The sequence below is a fragment of the Scophthalmus maximus genome, chromosome 22 (genome assembly GCF_022379125.1).
Source record: "Scophthalmus maximus strain ysfricsl-2021 chromosome 22, ASM2237912v1, whole genome shotgun sequence".
NCBI classification, from domain to species: Eukaryota; Metazoa; Chordata; class Actinopteri; order Pleuronectiformes; family Scophthalmidae; genus Scophthalmus; species Scophthalmus maximus.
In genome coordinates this window covers 12,902,703-12,923,969 of record NC_061536.1, presented here as the reverse complement: position 1 = coordinate 12,923,969, position 21,267 = coordinate 12,902,703, and the positions used below count along the sequence as shown (strand labels likewise).

The 21,267-nt window shown below is 47.7% G+C and overlaps 1 protein-coding gene across 30 annotated transcripts in view; it reads right to left on the bottom strand.

The window, feature by feature from the left end:
* Positions 1-21,267, bottom strand: part of macf1a (microtubule actin crosslinking factor 1a) — a 187,360-nt gene that overhangs the window by 3,445 nt on the left and 162,648 nt on the right. For 11 of the 30 annotated variants that reach the window (XM_047330031.1, XM_047330032.1, XM_047330035.1 and 8 more), the window contains 38 exons: positions 21,097-21,263; positions 20,099-20,258; positions 19,161-19,487; positions 18,650-18,734; positions 17,738-17,964; positions 17,045-17,251; positions 16,727-16,954; positions 16,400-16,618; positions 16,112-16,315; positions 15,293-15,301; positions 14,192-14,417; positions 13,265-13,491; positions 13,056-13,178; positions 12,866-12,967; positions 12,675-12,776; positions 12,369-12,542; positions 12,124-12,279; positions 11,807-12,004; positions 11,486-11,614; positions 10,989-11,171; positions 10,741-10,896; positions 10,304-10,510; positions 10,095-10,214; positions 9,819-9,988; positions 9,544-9,703; positions 9,232-9,426; positions 8,863-9,135; positions 8,563-8,751; positions 8,357-8,468; positions 8,090-8,238; positions 7,830-7,992; positions 7,593-7,747; positions 7,412-7,486; positions 5,422-5,439; positions 4,618-4,735; positions 3,526-3,588; positions 933-1,150; positions 58-180 (listed from right to left, as the gene is read on the bottom strand). In XM_047330031.1, coding sequence (XP_047185987.1) covers positions 58-180; positions 933-1,150; positions 3,526-3,588; positions 4,618-4,735; positions 5,422-5,439; positions 7,412-7,486; positions 7,593-7,747; positions 7,830-7,992; positions 8,090-8,238; positions 8,357-8,468; positions 8,563-8,751; positions 8,863-9,135; positions 9,232-9,426; positions 9,544-9,703; positions 9,819-9,988; positions 10,095-10,214; positions 10,304-10,510; positions 10,741-10,896; positions 10,989-11,171; positions 11,486-11,614; positions 11,807-12,004; positions 12,124-12,279; positions 12,369-12,542; positions 12,675-12,776; positions 12,866-12,967; positions 13,056-13,178; positions 13,265-13,491; positions 14,192-14,417; positions 15,293-15,301; positions 16,112-16,315; positions 16,400-16,618; positions 16,727-16,954; positions 17,045-17,251; positions 17,738-17,964; positions 18,650-18,734; positions 19,161-19,487; positions 20,099-20,258; positions 21,097-21,263 — 6,117 coding nt within the window. The other 19 variants (XM_047330040.1, XM_047330045.1, XM_047330021.1 and 16 more) reach the window with 14 other exon arrangements.

The following is a 21,267-nucleotide window of genomic DNA, read 5'->3' as shown; positions in this document are numbered from 1 at the left end:
CGGGGAGGTGGGTGGGTGGGTGGGTATTTGGGCTGGTGGGTGGGGTGAGTGTGTTACCTCGTGCCCAGGAGTGGTGGTGCTGTGACCGAGATCTGGGCAGCAGTGGCACTTGGTTGGCGTTGGAGTTTTACTGTACGCCAGCCAGGGCTTGGCATAGTCACGCGAGTGAGTAAGGGAGGACTGAAGGGAGGAAGGGAAGGGACCAAGGAAGGAAGGAAGGGTGGAGGAGGAAGAGGAGGAGGAGAGCAAAGCAGCATAGGAGAGAAGCCAATGACAGGAGGAGGAGGAAAGGAGCGGCCGATAGCGAGGGAGTGCAGCAGCGCAGTGTGTTTTTGTGTGAGAGCGGATGATTTTTTTATTTCCAATTTTTTTTTTACAGAGAACCCAACAGGTGCAGGGCGGACATTTTGAAGCCGGGTTAGCAGGTAGAGTGACGGGAACAAGAGGAAAAGGTGAAAGAAAAAAACACAAACAAACAAGAACAGAAAATAAAAATTCACAGTTAAAGGATGGTGGTGATGATATCTGACAACAACTGAACAATATGAAACATAAACCATTAAAAAACACACACACACACACTGACAGTAATGCTTTTACAGACACTTTACCAACATCAGGTGACAACAACACTGATGACTACACGTCAAAACTTAGACATTGAAATGTCTTTTAAATTGTATGTCATATAAAAATGAAGATGAATTTCACTATAAGTCCCTTTCTTTAATTGCGAGGTCTGGTTCTGTTTTATAAACTGCTATGAATCACCTGTACCTGTTCCACATGAATGTAATGTGATGAGTAAACGTGAGTTTCACAGGATCATTACACAATGAAAAAAACTACACAAATAACTACATTTAACACCCAGTATTCCCTTTGAGGTAAATGAAACTAGATCCTACGTCTACCCTGAAATCAGCTCTCACCCTGGACGATGCCGAGGCCGTCGGGGTGGCGGGGGTGGAGGGAGCAGACGGGAGGGAGGCGCCGCTGTGGGAGGCCGAGGAGGAGGAGCGGGTGGGCGAGGCGTTCCGGGAGCCCGGTTTCGAGCGTCGGCCCCGGGAGCGGAACGCGGCCAGGCCCTGGGACGCTCCTTCGGGAAGGATGAACTTCTCCCTCAGCTCCAGGTTGGTGCGACCACGAGCTGAAGAAAGAAACAAGAGAAACGGGCAGAGACAGAAATGAGTCGGTGGGTACGCGTTGGAATCACAGTTTTTCCTCCAGCAGGGGGCGGCAGAGGCAGCGAGCAGCGTGAGGGAGAGAGTCGGTGCTTCCTTTGGCTGCAGACGTCAGAGTCCGTGCGTGTTTCATTTGAAAGTGCACGTGAGCGGAGGGGATGTTTGAGGGGGGCGGGGTTTAGGGAGGTTATAAGTGAAGCTTGGTCGTGTCGGTTTTTAAGGGAAGAGGTGACCGAGTGTGTCCGAGTGCAAAAGTAGAATTTCTATACGCAACGAAAGTTGGCAAGTTTTAAAAAAATTTAACATCTTTTGCAGAAACACAGGGAACAGTAATTTCTCTACAGCAGAGTTAAAAATGATGATTATCTTTAAATGAATACATTTATAGTTAAAACATGTATTAGTTTTTCTGAGAGGATTAATACCACACTGTAGCCAGGTGACATTTAGCTTAGCTTAGCATAAAGACTGGAAACAGGGGGAAACTGCTAGCCTGCCTCTGTCCAGAGATTTCAGACATGTTATCTACCTACCAGCAAGACAAGCATACATGAGAGCATTTCACAAAATGTCAGACTTGTCCTTTAAACAGTGACAGGTGTCTCCAGCGACTGATGCTCAAACTTTCATTGCGTATTTGTTTTTAATATTCATCCGAGTGCGTTGGGAGCAAAGCACAGCCTCTCTTCTCTCGTTTTGTTTTCAACATGCTCTCCCTTCAGAGTTCATCTTCTCCTCTTTCTGTGAAGGAGCGTCTCAGCTCGGCAGTGTATACACATATACACAGCATGTGTATAAATATATATATATATATATATGTGGAAGAGGGGGGTCATGCCTGCTTTATGCTTATCGGGAGAGAGCCCAGAGACTTCAGGGTTTCTCCCTTCTTTTGAAAGACACTCAGCAGCATTCTTGCACAGGAAGTAGTGCAGCAGCCCCAGCAGACGACAACAAGCCGGGAGAAGCCAGACACAGAGTGAGAGAGAGAGGAGGAGAAAACATGGAGGAGGAACAAGATGAACAAAAAAGTGTGTAAAAAAGAAAAGAAGGAGCGCTGCAGCTTGCTGTGGCAGCAGTGCAACTCCGAGCCTCACGGCCATCGTCCCTACGGCAACCCGACAGCAAAGGCCAGTCAATTAAAACGGGTGCACCCTGCAATTACGTCCCCCCTCAACGCCCGCCAGCCAGGTGCACCCTGTAATTGTGTCTCCCGCCAAGCGGCCATCACTTTTAAAAGAGCTGCGTTTGGAAGCCCAGCGCTGTCAGAAACCCAGACTGGCCACGCCCAGGTCGGAGACGCTCAGCGACTCTTCACTATGACGGAAAGTTTACTGTTTTATTTCTGAGAGGGGTCAAACTACAACAAAAAAAAGTTAATAATAATAAATAAAAACAAGCTATCTTTGTGAGCTTTACACATTTTTTTGCTTTCTCCATCTCCATCAATGTTCAGTTTATACGCTCAGTTGTAAAAATGTGGCCGTCTCGTATTTGTGATTTTAAATAAGGAAAAAGTAAGACCAGGGGTTGACCAAATCCTGCTTCTGTCGTGAGTGAGGAAAGCATGACGCAAACATGGCACACAGACAAGAATGACGTCAGTGCCTTTACACGCACACCTGACCACAGTTAGAAACTATACACACACACACACACATATATATACTGTATATTATCGATACAGCTGTGGTTAAAGACAGACACTGACAGCCGGACACATGGATGGATGGATGGATGGATGAAGAGATGGAAGAATGAGAGACACAGACGAAGTGTAGATACCTCGGCAGCAGAAATAGCCTGGAGTGACAGTCACTAAGAGACACAAGAGACAATGTGAAATAACCGCATGCTCATGGTGGAATGACGAAAGTCTCACACGCATACGCACACGCACACGCACACGCACACACACACACATACACACAGACACACACACACTGCTTAACAAATCTGGACAAGTGTCAGTGAACCCTGCAACATTTCGTAAAAAAACATTTAATTTCAGAGTTTGCGTGAGCACGACAGCCAGCAGGGGTCAGGAGGTCAAGAGAGGGGGAGGAGCAGAACAGTGTGGAGACATAACGTTAGTCAGGTGATCACAGTCAGCAAGGCACAGCAACAAGGCCAAACCAACAAACCAGAAGAAGAGAAGAAGAAGAGGAAGAAGAGATATGGAGGAAAGATGATGAGAGAAAACAAAGCAGAGAAGAGAAGAGTCCAGGAGCAACGTGAAGAAGAAACTGAACAAGAAGAAACCAAACAGGACGGAGAGAAGACGAGCAGTTAGAAGGAGTGAGCGAGAGAGAGAGAGAGAGAGAGAGAAGAGAAACCCAACCTATACGAGATGAGATGGAGCTACTGGAATCGGAGCGGAGAATCTTAAGTCCAGGATGTTGCACTGGGGAAAGAGAAAAAAGGAAGAGAGGGGGGGAGGAGGAGGGTAGAGAACTGAGGACCATGCACCATGCAATACGACTTGTTATATTCAAGAGAAAATGGAAGAAAAAAAAAAAGAAACAAGACAGAGGAGAGAGAGAGAGAGAGGTGGCCGTGTATATACAGAAATAAAACACGACGATGTGAGATGAAGAGGTTCCGTCAGGATCGACAGATGAGGGGGGAGGAGAGACGGGGGGGGGGGGGGGTACATCGCTCTGAGGAGCCCGACAGAGACACTGACTGAAGACGCCACTGGAGAGAAACACTGGAGAGAAGAGTGAGACGGTGCCGCAGCTTCCTGCCTCGCCTGCTGACAGACAACCGCAGAGTCTTTCTTCCCTGTCGTCGGTTACTGAAGCGTCGCTGATGTGAATGTGTCATGAGCTCAGTGCAGGATCAGTATCACAGTATGTTTGTGTGAGAGCGACAGCCGGACCAATATCATGAAAGTAAAACACAATTTAGATTTTAAGACTCGATGTAAGATAGCGATGTATTAACATTTTTTAGTGTTGCTAATCAAGGCCAGCCCTGTTTTTTTCTTTATAAGTCTTAAAGGCTGCATCTTTATACATTTAAATCTTATTTATATTATCTTAAATATGTAAATATGTGTTTGTTCTATTTGTATGTTTGTTTTACAATTGCTATCAATATTAATTTAATTTCAAGTGAAGCTTACTGTTCAAAATGTCAGTGTTTTACTTGTGTTTAAATACTTTTAACTTTAACTGTATGGCTGTAATCAATTCTGCCCTGTACATATGATGGTCATACTTAAAATATAAACCAAATATAAGTCATAGATAAAAGAATATTTTGGCCGAAAATATATATATCGACATTGGTCAGGCTTTAAAAAATACATGTGAAAAAAAAAGTAAGACAGAGGAGGAGGAGGACTGTGTGAGGACTTTGTGTGTGTGTGTGTGGTAACATTTAAACCTCTGTGTGTTTGCGTGTGTGTGTGTGTGTGGACATCACTCACCTCTGCACGGATCGTTTTTGACCAGGAATTCGTCGAGCGCCATCCAACCGCCTCCGACTCTCACCATCACCGTGCTGCGGAGGATCCTCACCAGACGCAGCTGCTGAGAGTCACCGAACTGAGGAGAGAGGAGGAGACAGACACGAGGTGGAGAGAAGGAGGCAGGAGAAGAGGAGAGAGGAGAAGTAGAAAGAGAGTAGATGAGGGAGAAACTCAGTGAGTAAAACCAGAGTTTACATGTTGACTGATGACTTTTAAATGATTTGCAGCATCACAGCAAACAGCCCAAGAACCCAATCTGAATGGACGATTTCTTCTCTACATCATGCAACGACAGAAGAGAAACATGCTCTGTCAATCTGCTGATTCTCAGCCCAGCTCACCCAGCAGCCCGATTCTGTTTCTATCGTTCAAATTGTCAGCAAAAGCAGAACTTCCAAAGCGATATCATCTCTCTCTCCCAAAGCAGCTTGATTTTCCCAGCAGCCTCGGTCCAAAGCAGATTATACATCACCTCACCACTAACTACCACGTCAGCCATGTCGCCGTCGCCTGCTCCACGATGGGCAATTTGTCACGTTCAACACCAAACAAATCACAGCAGGAGCGAGTCGGACGGTGAAACCTGCTCACGCCTCAGAGCCACAATGGAGTGCTTCTTCTTTGTTATTTGTGATAGAATTATTGCAACAACAGTTTTTTTGGGGGGGGGGGGGGGGGGGCAGAAAAGACAGCACTCCATTGGTGGGGGAGTCAGGAAGCAGATTTCACACGTCCGGTCGCAGCAGAGTCAAGTCACTTTACCTGGTTTCCGAGGAAGAACTACAATAAATCCGGCAGACACATGGAGCAGAGGAACACGAGGAGAAAGAAACAGAGCGAGAGTGAAACAGCATGTACCGACAAAATGACGTCTTCTTATGTATGAAAGTATAATCTTTAATTGGTGAACAAGATCTTCTCAAAACTGGTTCTTTGTGTATTTGTGTTACTGGGACTGAGGATTAGTGGCGGAAGCAAACGGATGCAGTGGACACACGAGTGTGTGGATGTTATGATGACGGTTGGGAAAAAATGTTGAACACACTGCCAGCTGAGGGAGATGGAGGTTAAGAGACTGAAGAGACGTGAAGCTGGACACAAACACAGCACAGACAGAGGAACGGGTTTACGATCAGCCTCCCCAGTGTCCTGCAGTCAAGACACTGGGACTCATTACCCAGAGGATAATGATGGGGTGGAGCAGTGATGGAGTGTAGTGATGGTAGTGATGGAGTGGAGCAGTGATGGAGTGCAGTGATGGAGTGTATTGATGATAGTGATGGAGTGTAGTGATGGTAGTGATGGAGTGTATTGATGGTAGTGATGGAGTGTAGTGATTGAGTGTAGTGATGGTAGTGATGGAGTGTAGTGATGGTAGTGATGGAGTGTAGTGATGGTTGTGATGGAGTGTAGTGATGGTAGTGATGGAGTAGCAGTGATTGAGTGTAGTGATGGTAGTGATGGAGTGTAGTGATGGTAGTGATGGAGTGTAGTGATGGAGTGTAGTGATGGTAGTGATGGAGTGTAGTGATGGTAGTGATGGAGTGTAGTGATGGTAGTGATGGAGTAGCAGTGATGGCCGATCCAGTAGAAGCTGTTGGAAACTGATGTAAATGATGCACAGATACTCAGACTGCTGGAATAAGAATTAAAATGGTTTTAAACTCAGCTTAAATTTAGGAAAACGTTTCTAAAACAAAATCTCAAATTCTAGTTTGTAATGTTTTCACCCGTTTGTTTGTTTGTTTTCCAGCAGGATTACGCAAAAACTAAAGTTTCCACGAAACTTGGCAGCAGCACGGGACAAGAGCCAAGAGCCAAGAGCCAAGAGCCAAGGAGTAACCCAATCAATTTCGGTGTGGATCCAGACAAAGGGACAGATGCCGGTTTCTAAAACATTGTGAATTCTTTTTTGTGACATTTTCACTAATTTCCCAGGGAAGAATTCATGGATATAGATTGAAAAAAAAAAAATTAAGATAAGATTGAGGCCTTGCTGCATAAATGTGCTCTACTAAATACCATTCTAGTCACACTATTAACATTTAGTCTCTTCATAATCTGTCATTAAGAGACTGTTATATAACAATTATATTAATTTAGCATGATTGACGAACGTCTTTAATGTTATTTATCCTTATCTGGTCTTCAAAACGACGCAGGACAATAAATACGTTTTTAACTCTAGTTGTGTGTCTGCATAGATTTTCTGATTTTTACCACATATTAATCAAACAGCAGAGCGAGAGGATGAGGTGGATTCCTTCCTCTTTGTGTTTGTTTCCCAGCAGCCCAGTGAGTATCTGTGCTCTCAAATTTACACCTTTACGTTAATGTGGTGATGAGAAAGGATCGACTCCAGCTGACAAACCCTGGAGTGATGTGACACGTTATTAACACGTGACATCGATGTTATCAGGACTTATTACGATACAGACAACTCAAACGTTTAAACACAGACAGGACGACACCATGACGTGAGATGGACACGTTAAAATGCTGTGGAGTTAAATTCGGGAGTGGGAGTTGTTAATTGGTGACAAGTGAAGACAAAACCAGTTAAGAATAGATTATCTCTCATTAAAAATAATAGAAATAATAATAAGAACTGGGACAAACAGTTTGCAAACTTAGATTTAACAATTACAATGAACATTAATATTCCTTTGTTACAGCATCTTAACATTAAATAACAGCTCATGTATTACTTTTCTATTAATTAAGTATGTGTTAAAACTGCAGGTTAACGTACCCGGTACTTGTTCTCTCCGATCTGCTCCACCTGGAACCTCTTGGCACATTTGCACTGGGCCACCTGCCGAGTCACCTGCACGACCACAGACAGACAACGTGTCAGCGAACGCATCTCCAACCATATGACTGGCCGCTGTTGATACGACGACACATGCTGTTGGCGCGTTGAATTTATTTACCTCATCCTCTATCTTGTCGGCGTCGGTGGTCGGCCTGTACGCGTCCTTGTTGGGGTGAAGAGCGGCGACAAACTCGTAGTAGTCGATGTAACCGTCCCCGTCTCGGTCAAAGATGTCTGCCACCGCGGTCATCTCCAGCCGACTGGTGGGAAACTCTGCACAGGAGGGAAAACGAGAATCCGTTTATAATCTAAACTATATTAACTCTTTAAAACAACTTGCCTGAATGTGACTCACTGGAGGCCAGGATGCCGTCGATGAACTCCTGCCGCGTGATCTTTCCATCCTGGTCCTTGTCGATGCGTCGGAAGAAATCCATGACGCGAGACTTCTTGTGGTTCATCCAGCGCATGTACTTCTTCCTCCACACGTCGAAGTCAAAGTTGGCAAACTCTTTGAGCTGAAAGTTGATGACGTGTGTGTTATGTTGGAACATATTTTCTCACAGAATTTCACATTCATTTCTCTCTACGTCATTGTACAAATTTCAGCGGTACCTCCTCGAGTCGGTCCAGACCGTCGTTGAGTTTGCGCTGGCGGTCGAGGGCCAGCAGCCAGACCTGCTGCCACCGGGCACAGAGCTGGTTGAGACGCGGGTTTCCTCCAGAAAGCTGCATGGCCGCCTGCTGCTGCTGCTGCTGCTTGCCTGCAGAGGTCACAGAGAACGAAATCAGTAAGAGTGTGTGAGTCATCTGTACGTTCCTTTTCATTTTGTGCGAGATCGTAATATTTGTGCGACACGAGGTAAACACGTGTTGACGTACGAGCTCCTCTCCTCTCCGACAGGCTGCTGTGAGACTCGGCTGGTTTTCTCTTGTAGGTCTTCGTCACTTTGTCCACGTCCGGCTGCTTCCTCGTCATCTCCTCCATAAACGTCTGAGAGCAACAAACGCGGTCAGGATGTTCACGAATAGCACAAACACATTCAAATACCAAATACTATGTCTGGGGGGATTTAGTGAAGTCCCACCTGGTGCTCTGTGATGAGCGATTTGAGCTGTGTGATGTCCTGAGGAAGTGCGTCGGCGTCTCTCTGGATCAACGTGGTCTCGGCCCACTGTAGCCATGACAGCAGCTCCTCCAGCAGGTTGGCGTTGTTGAGCACCTCGGTCAGAGCCGTCTCCAGCCGCTGCTCGTGCTGCTTGGCCCACGTCAGCACCTGAAGAGTGAAGGTGATGATGCAAAGTCTCTATATATCACAACCTGAAGCTAAAAATGATCTACCAGAAATCCTTCAGAACAATATTCAGCATTCCGTTCCCCCCCTCACCTCCTCGAAACGCGCCCGGATGATGGTGATCCAGTGTTTGATGGTGGTGATGCAGTCCGGGTGACACAGTGTCAGGATGGCCTCTCCCATGCCGGCGGCCTTGTTCACGCCTCCCCTCTTCTCCTCCACCGTGCCCATGAAGTCGCGGTGCGTGTGCAGCAGCGCCTGCAGAGTCTCCGCCTCCTCGGGGAGGACGCCGCGGAAACGGAGCGTCTGCTCCGCCTCCGAGAGCCACTCCAGGAGCACCTGCACCGCCGCGCGGAACTCCTCCGCCTGACGGAGAAGCAGGAGCGTAATGGAGATGACAGGGTCAATGTCATGTACATTACAGGAGGACGACTAGATGCTGAAAGGGAAATAAGCTCTGACCTGTTTGAGGGCCTGCTGTAGGCGGGTCTGCTTGATGACGGACAGGGCACACACTGTGTCCCAGCGGTTGCTGAGCTCCTGAAGCTGAACTTTGACCCAGGCCGTGTCGTCGCGACCGGTCTCCATCAGATCCCGGGCCGAACGCCTCAGAGCCTGAATGTTGCCGGTTCTCTTACCCAGCTCTTTTTGGAAAGCCTGTAGATTTAGACATTAGACAGCGATATGAAGGCAGCACACTGAAGGCCTGTGTAGACAAATAAACTTTTTATTATCCTCACATAATTATGATATGCTTCTGTTTGGTGTACAGACCTTGTGTGAGTCCATGAGGTTGGACACCAGATCCAGGTCTCCATGGACGGGTTGGTCTTCGGCCAGCTGCGGTTCTACCCGGTACAACCAGTCCACCAGCGCCTGCAGAGCCTCTGCGAACTGGCCTGAGAACAGCAGGGCCTCCTCCAGCTTGTGTTGTCTGGAGGGACGGAGAGAAGGAGCTGTTCAGTTGCATGTTTCATGTGAAACTTCAGAGCTGTGATGAGAAGCAGGAAATCCAAGTTTCACGTCCACATCATTTCATCCCCCTGTACCTCTCCACGCTCTTGCCACAGACGGTGTCCCACTTGTCGCGGACCTCGCCCACCAGGTGATCCAGTTTCTGCGTGTCTGCCGGCAGCTGAGCCTTGTCCCTCATGGCCTTCCCTGACCTCACCGTGGTGTCGTACACCGGCTGCTTGGAGCCCAGAGCTTTCTGGAACTCCTGGGGATGCAGATAAAAAGGAAAGGTGAGGAAACAGATCTGCAGGAGAGGAGATCTCCTCAATATTTATACACTTTGCGCAGGATAATTGACGACGGTCCTGTACCTTGTGTTTGGTCAGTTGTACTTTGATCTTGTCCGGCTCGTTGGAGATCTCCAGCTCTGAGTCCAGTCTTTTCTCGGCTTCTTCCAGCCAGTCCGTCAGCTTCCTCCAGGCCTCGTGGAACTGAAGGAACAGTTCAAGTTTACTCACAAGCTGACAGAGGACAAACAGACTCATCTCTTCACTAATAAATGGAGTGAGATGTTCAGTACCTGCTTGGCTCGCTTGCGGGCCTCGTCCAGGTGCCGGCCGCGGTCCAGTGACCTCTGGACCAGCTTGTCCCAGCGAGCCTGGACGCTGAGCAGCAGGTTTTTGATGAGGACCACGTCCTGCTTCAGGCTGGCGAAGCGGAGCTGAGAGCCGGCCTTCTCCAGGGCCAGGACCTGCTCCCTGTGGGTGTTCACCTCATTCACGAACACCTGGGCGGACACGAGAGGAAAACGTCTTAGAAAAAGTAAACTTTTTATGATCTCTTGAAAAGCTGCAATAGATTTCTTCTCTTGCCAAGAGAGAAATGCTCATCTCAAAAGTAAACAATGACTGCTACCATCTTCACGACAGCATCAAAACGGTGCAAATTAACGCAGATGTTAGATGTGATGCGATCATCTGTTCAACATCTGTCGACTGCAGTATATTTAGTATCTACCTTGTGCTCGTCAATCTGGAAGAGGACGGTGTCCAGGATGAGGCTGGGGGACTGCGCCATGTTCAGGGTCTGTTCAGCCTGGGTGAGCCAGTTCATGGTGTCCTGCAGAGAGGTCTGGAACCCTGTTGCCAAGGAAACCGCCTCATCCAGTTTCCCCTGTCAAACAAAGTTTGAAGGTCAAAGTTATCAACCAACATAACCAGACATAAAGAAAAGAGAGCAGATCAGAGATGATGATTCAGTCTTACCCTGCGGTCGTCCATCTTGGTGTTGAGGCTGGCCCACTTGTTCTGCAGCATGGCCAGGTTCTGCTGGGTCTGGGTGGTGCCGGGTCCCGCGTCCTCTCCCCCCCGGGCCAGCAGCATGGACTCTCCCTGGTCCAGCAGGCGATGGTACTGGTCCGCTCGCTGGGTCAGCTGAGCCTGGAGCTCCTGGAGACGGAGAAGTGACGAACGTGAACCGGCGCTCGGGGCTAAAACAGTGAGTGTAGATGTGTGTTCGTCTGGAACAATAGATGCTATTAAACTTTCATAGCCAACATATGCCAAGTTGCTCTTTTTTTTCTAATTTGCTCCTAATTTTTATTTTCGTAATGTGCTTTTAAAATGTGTTTTATGACGCTGCAAAATACGTGATGTCTGGAAAACTGAATCAGCTGTTTACAGGAGACACATTTACATAAGTCTCGCAGTGTGTACTGTGCGTGACATTTAGGGTACAGAGGTGTAGTGTGATTCTCAGTTACCGCGTGTTGCTGGAGCTGCTCCCTGGCCGTCTCGGGGAGGCCGCCTGTCGGCTTGGCGGCAGACAGCTGGCTCTCCGTCCTCCGCAGCCACTGGAGGAACTCCTCCAGCTCGCCGTGGAAACCTTCCGCCTGCAGAGAGAACAGGTGTGGGAGCGGGAGGAGCAGCCATCAATTCATTATTTTAGCAGCACCTTTACATTTCCATAAAATATTACCACCATCCCTTCTGATCCCACCACTGTCGTTTCACTTCTAAACACTACTGATTTACTCTGATCTGGTGGCACCTAAAAAGAGCATTGCTGAGGAGAAACATCCAACCTGCTGCAGCGCCGCCTCCAGAAGCTTCTGCCGCTCCTGCGTCTTGAGCAGCAGGCTCTGCCAACCCTGGTTGAGCTGATCCAGCTGGTCCCTCAGGTGGCTGGCCTCGTCGCCGGGGGACGACTCCAGCAGTTCAGCGCCGGCGCCGTTCACATTCTCCACCGTGGCGTGATGGGACAGCACGTCATTGCGCAAAACCTGTTATGGAGGAGGAAGGAGTGAAGGAAGTGAATTACACTGAAGCCAAAAATTCTGTTTAAGAGGCAAAATCTTTTACAGAAACATCTCTTAGCAGTTTGTAATTCATTTAGACCTACGTGATGTTTAGCCAGCTCGATCTCGATGGCCTTGGGGTCGGAGTTGACCGGTCGCTGTGTGTCCAGGGTGGTGTGAGTGTGGTTCAGCCAGGCCTGCAGCTCAGACAGGGCATGTTGGAACTGACCCAGAGCCAGCAGGGCGGCCTCCAGCTTGTGCTGTGGTGGAGGAAAGACACAAGTTAACTTCTGTCTAACTGATTGTCTCAGTGTTTGACTCAGCTCCTGCCTCATGTGGCTTCATGTACCTGTCTCTGGGTGATCTTATCACCCAGGTTCTCCCAGAGGTGGCGCAGCTCGGTCAGCGGCTCCTGGATCATGTCCCGGTCGGTCTGGTCTGACACTTTCTTCAACAGCAGCTCCCCCTGGTGGCAGAGCTTCTCCATGTCAATCTGCTGCTGGTAAACGTCCACCTTGTAGAGCTGCCCAGGGGGAGAAGAAGGCGTGAGGTACAGAAAAGAATGGAAATTTCGTTTTTGACATAAATGTGAGCATAAGGAATCCAAAACAGGTTTAAATATGGAGAGATTTGAAAATGAAGCTCTGATGCCAACCTTGAGCTCCTCAATCTGCTGTTTCACAGTTCCCAGGTCAGTTCCCACGGTCGACATGTCGCACAGCTTGATCACAGCGTTGTCCAGGTAGTCGAACATAGACTGAAACAGGAAGACACAGATGAGCCGGTACAAAGACAAACAGCGTAATGTTTAACAAGAGACACGTGTTCGGCTCCTGGTGAACGAACCTGCAGGGCGTCCTGATACTGCACAGAGGCCGTCATGGCCTCCTCCAGTCTCTCCATCCTCTCTCTCCATGTGCGATTCAGGCCTTCCCAGGCAGCATTCATCTGAGAGAAGGACAGGATGACAGATATTTCAGAAAGCCTCTTCATTTTTCATCTACTTTGGTTTCCTGATGTGGTCCCAATCTCTCACCTCATCGATGGTCTTCTTCACTTCGGGTTTCTCAGTTTCTCCACAGGCGAAGATGAGGTCAGCCCCGAGGGTCCTGACGAACTCCAGTTCCTCCCTCAGGCCGTCTGTCTCTGCCTTGATGGCCTGTTAGAAGGAATAAGATAAAGTATTCACATTGCTCCCAGAACCACATCACATATGAACAACCCCCCTCCTCGTTCTCTCTGTACCTCCGCAGCCTCGATCTGCTGCTTGATGAGCGAGGGGTCCACACCGGGGTCCTCCAGCTCTCTCACGATATCCTGGGAGTCTCGCAGCGTGCTCAGCAGCGCCCCCACGTCGGACCAGAACTTCCCGGCCAGGTCCAAGACGTCGTTCAACTTCCCCTCCCGCTCCTCGGCCCGCTGCCGGATCTCGTCCCACAGAGAGCGCAGGCGCAGGAGGCGGGTGCGAACGGCTGGAGGAGAGAGAGAGCGGAGAGGAGTCAAGTTTTCAACCGGCAGGGAGACAAATCTATTTCAACAAGAACAATAATGTTTTCTTTGTTTCAGTCCTGGGTCGTGTGCTCAGTTCTCTCCCACTGCTGCTGCACAGTGGATCATTTATCTCCGTCACGTGTGGACGGCTGGAGAGTATCACAGCGGAGCAATTCACAAACAAAGACCGATGTGTTTTGATTCATAATGCGGCGGCGTTGGGGAGAAATATGCAGAACTGCACTGCTGATTTTTCTTGGCTCTGTGCCACTGAAACAGCAACTTTTTGTTGATTGTTCAGTCAGTGAGCTCGTTGGCCGAGAGCCCAAAGTATTAATACGGTTTTAATACTTTTCACCCAGACTACAGATGTTTTTCTCTCCAATTTTCAATGTCCCCTTTGTGCCAATTATAGCAAATATTCCCCACTTAAATTAAAGGCAATTATCGTAACGGCACACTGAATTCCTAATGCGTGAATTGACAGAACCGTTTAGATATTTAGTTTGTTTATTTCAAAGCCTGTTAGACAAAATGAATGAATTGCGAGATGGATAAAAGCACCAATTACTTTCTGCTGGTTTCATGACCTTTAAGTCAACTTTAAGAAACGATTATTCATGTCTGTGTAGAACCAGTCGGTCTAAATGTGAGGGGGCCGTTACTCCCCGTCAGACTCACCCTGGGCAGCGGGGTCGTCGTGAGCAGCCCGTCCGATGAGCTCCTCTCCGCGGGCGCAGAGGGCGGAGAAGCTGGGCAGCAGTTTGTCCAGCTCCAGCCCCTGCGCCCGGTGCTCCCCCAGCTGCTCCCTGATCTTCTCCACCTCCGCCGCCACCGGGGGAGGCTGCCTCAGCCGCTGCACCGCCCCCTCCAGGGTCTCCAGCAGGGGGTCCATCTTGTCGTGAAACTGAGGACGGAAGAGAGAAAAAAGAGTTATGAGACGGAAGAGTGTGTGTTGTTTGATACTGCAGCTGTGTGACATTTTGAAAGTGGGGGAAAATACTGAAATATGACATGGGCACAGTTCAGCCATCTGTGGTGTAACTTAGAGGAAAAATTAAAGACTCCAGAGTGAATTTGATTTGAATCAAAGCCTGTTAGTTCTACTATGTGACATCTCAGTACTTCACTTTCAGCATGTCGTGCACACAAAGCTGGACTGGATCTACCACACGAGAGGGAGCTATTGAGACAGTCGACCCAGGAGACATTTTGGACACGAATCTAAAAACCTTTTTACGCTTCTGAGAGAAAGTAAAACGCTTGATCACACAACAGATTGCATCTAATCACAAAGGGGAGAGTTTCCTTTGATACGAAAGGACGACTACGACTGAATCGAGCCGAGCCTGAAACTAAAACGTTCACTACTGGAAAACACGTCTCGGCTCGATTCAAGTCAACATTTCTACACAGAGGGGAACAGTTCCTAACAGATTTAGTTCAGTCTTATGGTTACTCAGGATTGGCAGACACATGATTTGGATCAACGATCAGAGCAATGAAGTCGCAGTTGAGATTATAAGCGATTAAAGTGAAGTGGTTTTGAGGGAAATAGAGGATAACTTTGTAATATTATCTCAAGTGAAAGCAAATCACTTGACCCAGATTGAGTTCCAGTTAAAATGCATTCGTCTGATGATGAGATCAGAACTCGATAAGTTATCGACAGGTATAAGATCAAGATCATTGCCTCAGCGCTGATTTATGTTTTCGACCAAATCATGTGGTGCAACAGCAGTCTGAGCCAGTTTGACGTCGTCAGTCAGTCAGTGGTCTTACCTCTACCAGCTGGTGATTGCAGTGAGCAGTGACCATGGAGAAAATGGTGGTGGGTAGTGGGTAGTGGGGGGGTGCAACACACACAGCACATCCACAATGAACGAGGGATGGGATGGAGGAGAGAAAAACGAGGAGGGACGGTGAACAGGATGAGGGAGATTAAGGTGAAGTTAAAGGGATGAGGAGGAGGAGAACAAGGAGGTGGATGGAGTGAGGGGGTTTGGTGCAAGGTGGAGGAAGAGAGGGAGCAACAGGTGGTTCAGTGTGAAGGGAGCGGAGGGTGGAGAAACAATACATGAGTTAAATCAGAGACATGCATACGGTACAAAACGTTGACTCCAGCCATATCTCGTGAAATGGAGTGAAAAAGAAAAACTAAATATGTCAAGAAATCTAGCGTGTTGTGATAAAAGAAGTCAGGAGACCTCGATGACATGAAACACAAAGTCAAAGAAATGTGTCTGAATAAAAGCTGTGAAAATTTAGCTTTAACTCAACTTGTGATGTTGCAAAATAAATCCTCAATTTTATTTAGTGTGTGAAAGCAACGACGGAGACACAAAAACAGTCACATGAGCTTCATGCTGTTTAGTAATAATCACGTCAGGCAGCAGACACTTCACATTAAGCTACAAACAAACCTCCTTTACAAACATTTTTTTTTATCTAGGTGAAAATCAAATAGTTCAATTCATACACAAAAGGCTACTAAAGTTTACTGAGTTCAATCTGAGTCTCGGGCCCGAAGCGGATCAAATAATAAAACGCATCAGATGCAGGTCTGCGGTTGGAACACCGAGTTTACAGTGAATTTCGTACCTGTGCAGACTGGGACGTCGCCTCGTCCAGCGCTGTGGCGCGACCTTTCACCTCCTCTTTGATGGCGAGGTAGCGTCTCTCGGCCTTGGAGTAGCGCTGCGTCACCGACGTCCCCTCCTGGAGGCTGAGCTCGGCCAGCTGGGGTCCGATCTTCAGCAGCTTGTCGATGTGCGGCTTGTGCTCTGAAATCGACTCCCGGAGAAGCTGGGGAGGAAATTAAGTCGACAATTAGCAGGAGAAAAAGATTTTTTTTAAAGTGAGTGAGGTTCTACGTCCCGTCTGTCTCACCCTCATCTGGTCCTGCTGTAGCCGGAGAGCATCTGTGTCGATGGCTGGCGGTGGCAGCTGGGCGATGAGGGTTTCCGTCTCGCCCAACCACGGCTCCAGTTCCTCGTAGGTTTCCCAGAACCGAGCCACCAGGACCTGGGCCTGTTCCAGAGCAGAGAACCGCTCGCTGTGGCTCTGGCTCACTGCCTCGTAACGACCGCTCAGAGAATCTGTCTTCACCTGGAGAAATTAGTGAAGACATTCAGATGTTAAACTTCCCACAGATGATCCCTTGCCGATGTTCAGACATTTAAATGTCTTCTTCTCGATTCTCCATCAGGGACTCACCATCAGCGCGTCCTTCTGGGCGTCGCTGCAAGTTTCCATGATCTCCTCTCTGGTGCCCAGCAGCTGATCCACGGTGTCTTTGTGTCGGATGATGTCAATGTTGAAGGCCCTCTGCACCTGCAGCTGGGCCACCGTCACGTCGGGCTCCAGACTCAGTGGCCCCAGAGACGCCAACTTACGCTCCGTCTCCCCGACCCAGGCCAGCTCCGCATCCACCGCCTCTTCGTACTGACGGAGGAGAGGAGGTTTAAAAACAGAAGAACCTTAGGACCAGCTCAAAATTGTATGTTTCCATATGGGTTAAACCGCTTGCAGCACCTGTTGTGACCTCTGGATGGCGGCCTGCACCAGTTGCACGCGCTGAGTGATGGTTTCATCGGCCTGCCGGTACCGCTGGTTGCCGTCGGCGACCAGGCGGTCCAGGCCTTCTCTGGCTCGCCACGGCACCAGGTCCAGCAGGGCGCTGCCCACCTCGTTGACCGTGTCCAACACCAGGCGCTTCTCTGCCGATACTTTCTTCAGCTCCTGCGAAGTGAAGGATTCGTTTTTACAAATTAGCTTAAAGATGGACATTTAAAAAAAGAATGTAAAAACACATTTAACAATTCCATCAAGTGTATCACAGACTTCTGTGGTGGCTGAGGCTGTTTTACTCTTCTGCTGTGGCAAAGTGAAAGCGAATATTAACTGGTACGTGGTCATTGTGTGACAGCAGACTGGACGGCTACAGCAAATGAAATGGCAATAATCTGTTCAGTGGCTTTTGAAACCTTATTGAGTTCAGAGAAATCAATGTTTCTATGGTAACTGCTGTGGGTGGGTTGATACTGGAACGGCTGAAAATGCTTTTATAGACTGGAGTCGGCTGCTCTCTTCAAAAATATATCAAGTTGTTTGATTACAAGGGGAGATATGATCTAATATACGGATGATTTAGTCTGTAAAGTCTTTAAGCCGTTAGCCAAGAAAGTGCAGGTAAGTAAGAGTGTCGTTCCAAATCCCTTCCTCTACCTTCTGTCTCTCCTGATAGGCCGGCGTGGCGTCAGGCTCCACGTTGCTGAGCTCCGCCTCCACGCTGTCCAGCCACTGGTTGAGGTCGTCGTGCGCGCTGGCGAAGCGCGTGGCGAGCTGCAGGGCCTGCTCCAGCGTGCGCAGGGCCTTGCTGCTGCAGGCCGTCATCTCGGCGTAGCGAGACTTGATGCCGTCCAGTTTCTCCTGGATCAGGAGAACCTCCTCACCTAGCAGGGGAAAAAAACGACACACACGGGGTCAGTTCGAAGAGATGCAGACGCACGTGGAAAGTCCTGATGATTTCATAATCCTTATGAGAACTATCGGTCAGTGAACTATGTGCAGTCAAAAGAAAGACATGTTTCTGTTACTTAAATTTACTCTCATCTCATCTCATCTCTTCTACTTCTACTTTTTTTATGTGACAAAAGATCTGATATTTTACTGTAACTTAACCAGAGTCTTCATTCTTATAGTATCTCATAAAATTCACATACTAGACTAGACATGTTTTTGTTGACAGCTTAGCAAACTTCACCATACCGTACTTGTTTTAACATATGACAAGGGTGATCATGGGGGTAGGAAACTGAAATGGTGTTTGACCGATTAATAATTTTCTTTTACTGAGCCTGATGTTTCTATGTAGTGAGATGCTAAATACAGATTTTAAAAAACATACAAAAAACAACACAACTTATCGAATAAATACAGCGGAAATAAACGTAGTGGAATTAAACTCAAGTGTCACAATGATGGAATCTTGAAACACCAAATATTTTTGATCGTAGTTGCTAATGAGCAAAATAATAAAAGATGTCAGTGAAGAAATATGTTTTTATTATATGTATTTGCATTATTTGGATCCATGTCCAGACATTTTTAATATCTTCTGACGAAGTGGAAACAAACCTGTGGTCTGTTTGAGTAAAGATTGTCCGTTCTTGATGGCCTGGTCCACCGTCTTCTTCCTGCTCAAGATCTCTTCGTTCAGAGACTGAGAGAAGGAAAAACAAGATATCAAAGATAAAAACGACTTTCCTTTGTGCTACAATAACACAATCATAAACACTGTGTGTACGTTTTCCGTATACAGTAGATCAAGCTGCACCAAATCTGTTCTTTACACCCAAAATACCAAAGTTCATATTATATACATATGCAGTAGGTAATTATTGTTTTGTCACAATCTATCGTGTGTACGTTTCCCACCAGAAAGTGTTTGTGGTTTACACACAGTTTGAAATGTGCAGGGTTGTCAAATATACATAAATATTTTTGATTTGAAGTTTCTTTAAATACTATTTTTATACTATATACTAAATATTCGTAGAGCAAACAAAGTTACAAAGATCTGTGGTCGTGTATCACGAGGTGAAGCACACAGGTTGTCGTTCGTTCGCTCGTGATCATGGAGTCGTACCAGAGTGTGTCTGTGCCGCTCGGCCAGCAGCTGAGGCTGGTAGCTCTGGACCGAGACCTGATCCAGCCGCTGAGCCACCTCAGCCAGCCAGTTCAGCACCTCTACCTCCTCCTCCCCGAACAGCCGAGCGTTGGCCAGCGCCTGCTCCAGCAGGGCCGCCCGCCGCGAGCACCTGTCGGCGAGCTCCGTGTGACCCGACCTCACCGCCCCCACGCGCTCGCTCAACCAATCGCGGGCCGCTGCGCAGCTGAGCGGGGCCAGCGACCGGCTGAGGGACTCGAGGTGGTCGACCTCGGCATCGCGCTCGGACACGTCCTCTTGGAGCGCCTGGGAAGTGTGTGTGTGTGTGTGTTTGTGTTTGGAAGTGTGTGTGTTTTATAGGAAGGTGAAGGGGAGTGAGAAACAACAGTAAAACAGAAAAAAACAGATGGATAAAAACTTAAAATATGATCATGCAAATGACAAATCATAAGAAATTATAAACGTCAACGGATGAATGAGTCGAACAACTTGAATAAATGTTTATACTTAAAAAAAACTTGATACAACTGAAATGAAATCGAGAAACTGAAATTATCATGAATAAATAAAATAAAATGAATTAAAAGGTGAAGTAAGAAGTCATGATTGTGGTTCTTGTGCCTGATTGTTCCTCTCCAGCAGCTTTTTATTGAATTAAACTGAGCCTGAGTTGCATTGCAACAAGATTCACGACTATGTGCGTGTTTGTTTTCTCCTCGTCACCTGAAACAACTGGAATCTCTGCTACATAATGGTAAAGTAAGTAAGTCAGCACGTATTCTCTATTCTTGTCTGCAACAGGACATTTCAGTTTTTCGTGACGAGGTAAAAGGTCAGGGATCCAGTCTCCTGCTCATTGACGAATAAAAACAAAACCCTTCTTCCGTAAAGGGGGGCACGGTCCGTGCGAACGGTACCTTGTGCTTGGTGATCTGCTGGGTGATCTTGGCCGTCTGGGTGCCCATGGGCTCGGCGGAGCTCAGGCGCCTCTCGGTGGCGCTCAGCCATTCTCCCAGCGGCTCCAGGGCCTCGTGGAACTGAAGAGCCAAAACCTGCAGCTCCTCCAACTGCCTCTGCCTGAGAGACAAGAGAGGGGGCACAGACACCATGAGATTAACGGGAGGAGGGGGGGGACTTTTATTGAGATATTATTGCTTTTCACGGACGCGTCGTTCCTTCAATTGGGCCTGATTCTGTTTCCAGCAGCTGTCAAGCTTTTCTTTTTTTTTTTTTGGTAAACCGTTTATCGGATGTTTAATGTTGTTGAGGAATTTCATAAACAGATAGAATGAATGATTTGTGTGTGTTTGAGACGGACAGAGATGATGGGTGTGCGTGTAATCTCTTCATATTTGACGGTGCAATAAATTCCAGAAACATAACAGCAGTGTCTTATAACCATGGCTTGGAGCAAGGTCCCTGGAATAAAAAAAATATTGTAAACATTTTGAATAATGGTTCGTATCTACATGAGCAGGCGCATCGTGTGTTCTGCATGTGAAAGAAATCTTTTTTTACCTTCCAAACAAACAAACAAAGTAATGAAACAATTCTTTCTTTAATTACAGTGATGTTCAGCTGAGTCACCAGAGAGGAAACCAGAAAACAGGAAATGTCTTTGAGGTAACACCACTGATGACTTTCCCGCACCACATGTTAACATCATGACAAATCTGGGATTTTTTTTCTTCTTTCTGCGAAAATTACCAGTGTTTTTCAAAGCTGAGGTGATGTTTTGTGATGTGTCTAAAATCCTCACGATCTGAAATCCAAAGAAAGTCAGGAGCGTCCACGAGAGCCAAATGATACCTAACTCATAATGACTCCAGGGGAATTCCTCAGTCCACAGAGGTCATAGATCAGCAGGGCGGAGGATCATTTGACACACTGGAGCTCCCCCTCCCCCTGAACCTACCTGCCGCTGGCCTTGTTCAGCAGCTCAGTCCATTGCTCAGCCAGACAGTGGAGCTGCGTCTGGATCTTCTCCCGGTCCTGAGTGTCGGCTGTGGCTGCGATCCTCTCGCCCTCAGCTCGGATCATCTCCACCGTTGGCCGGCGGTCGTCTAACAATCTCTGGAGCAGCTGG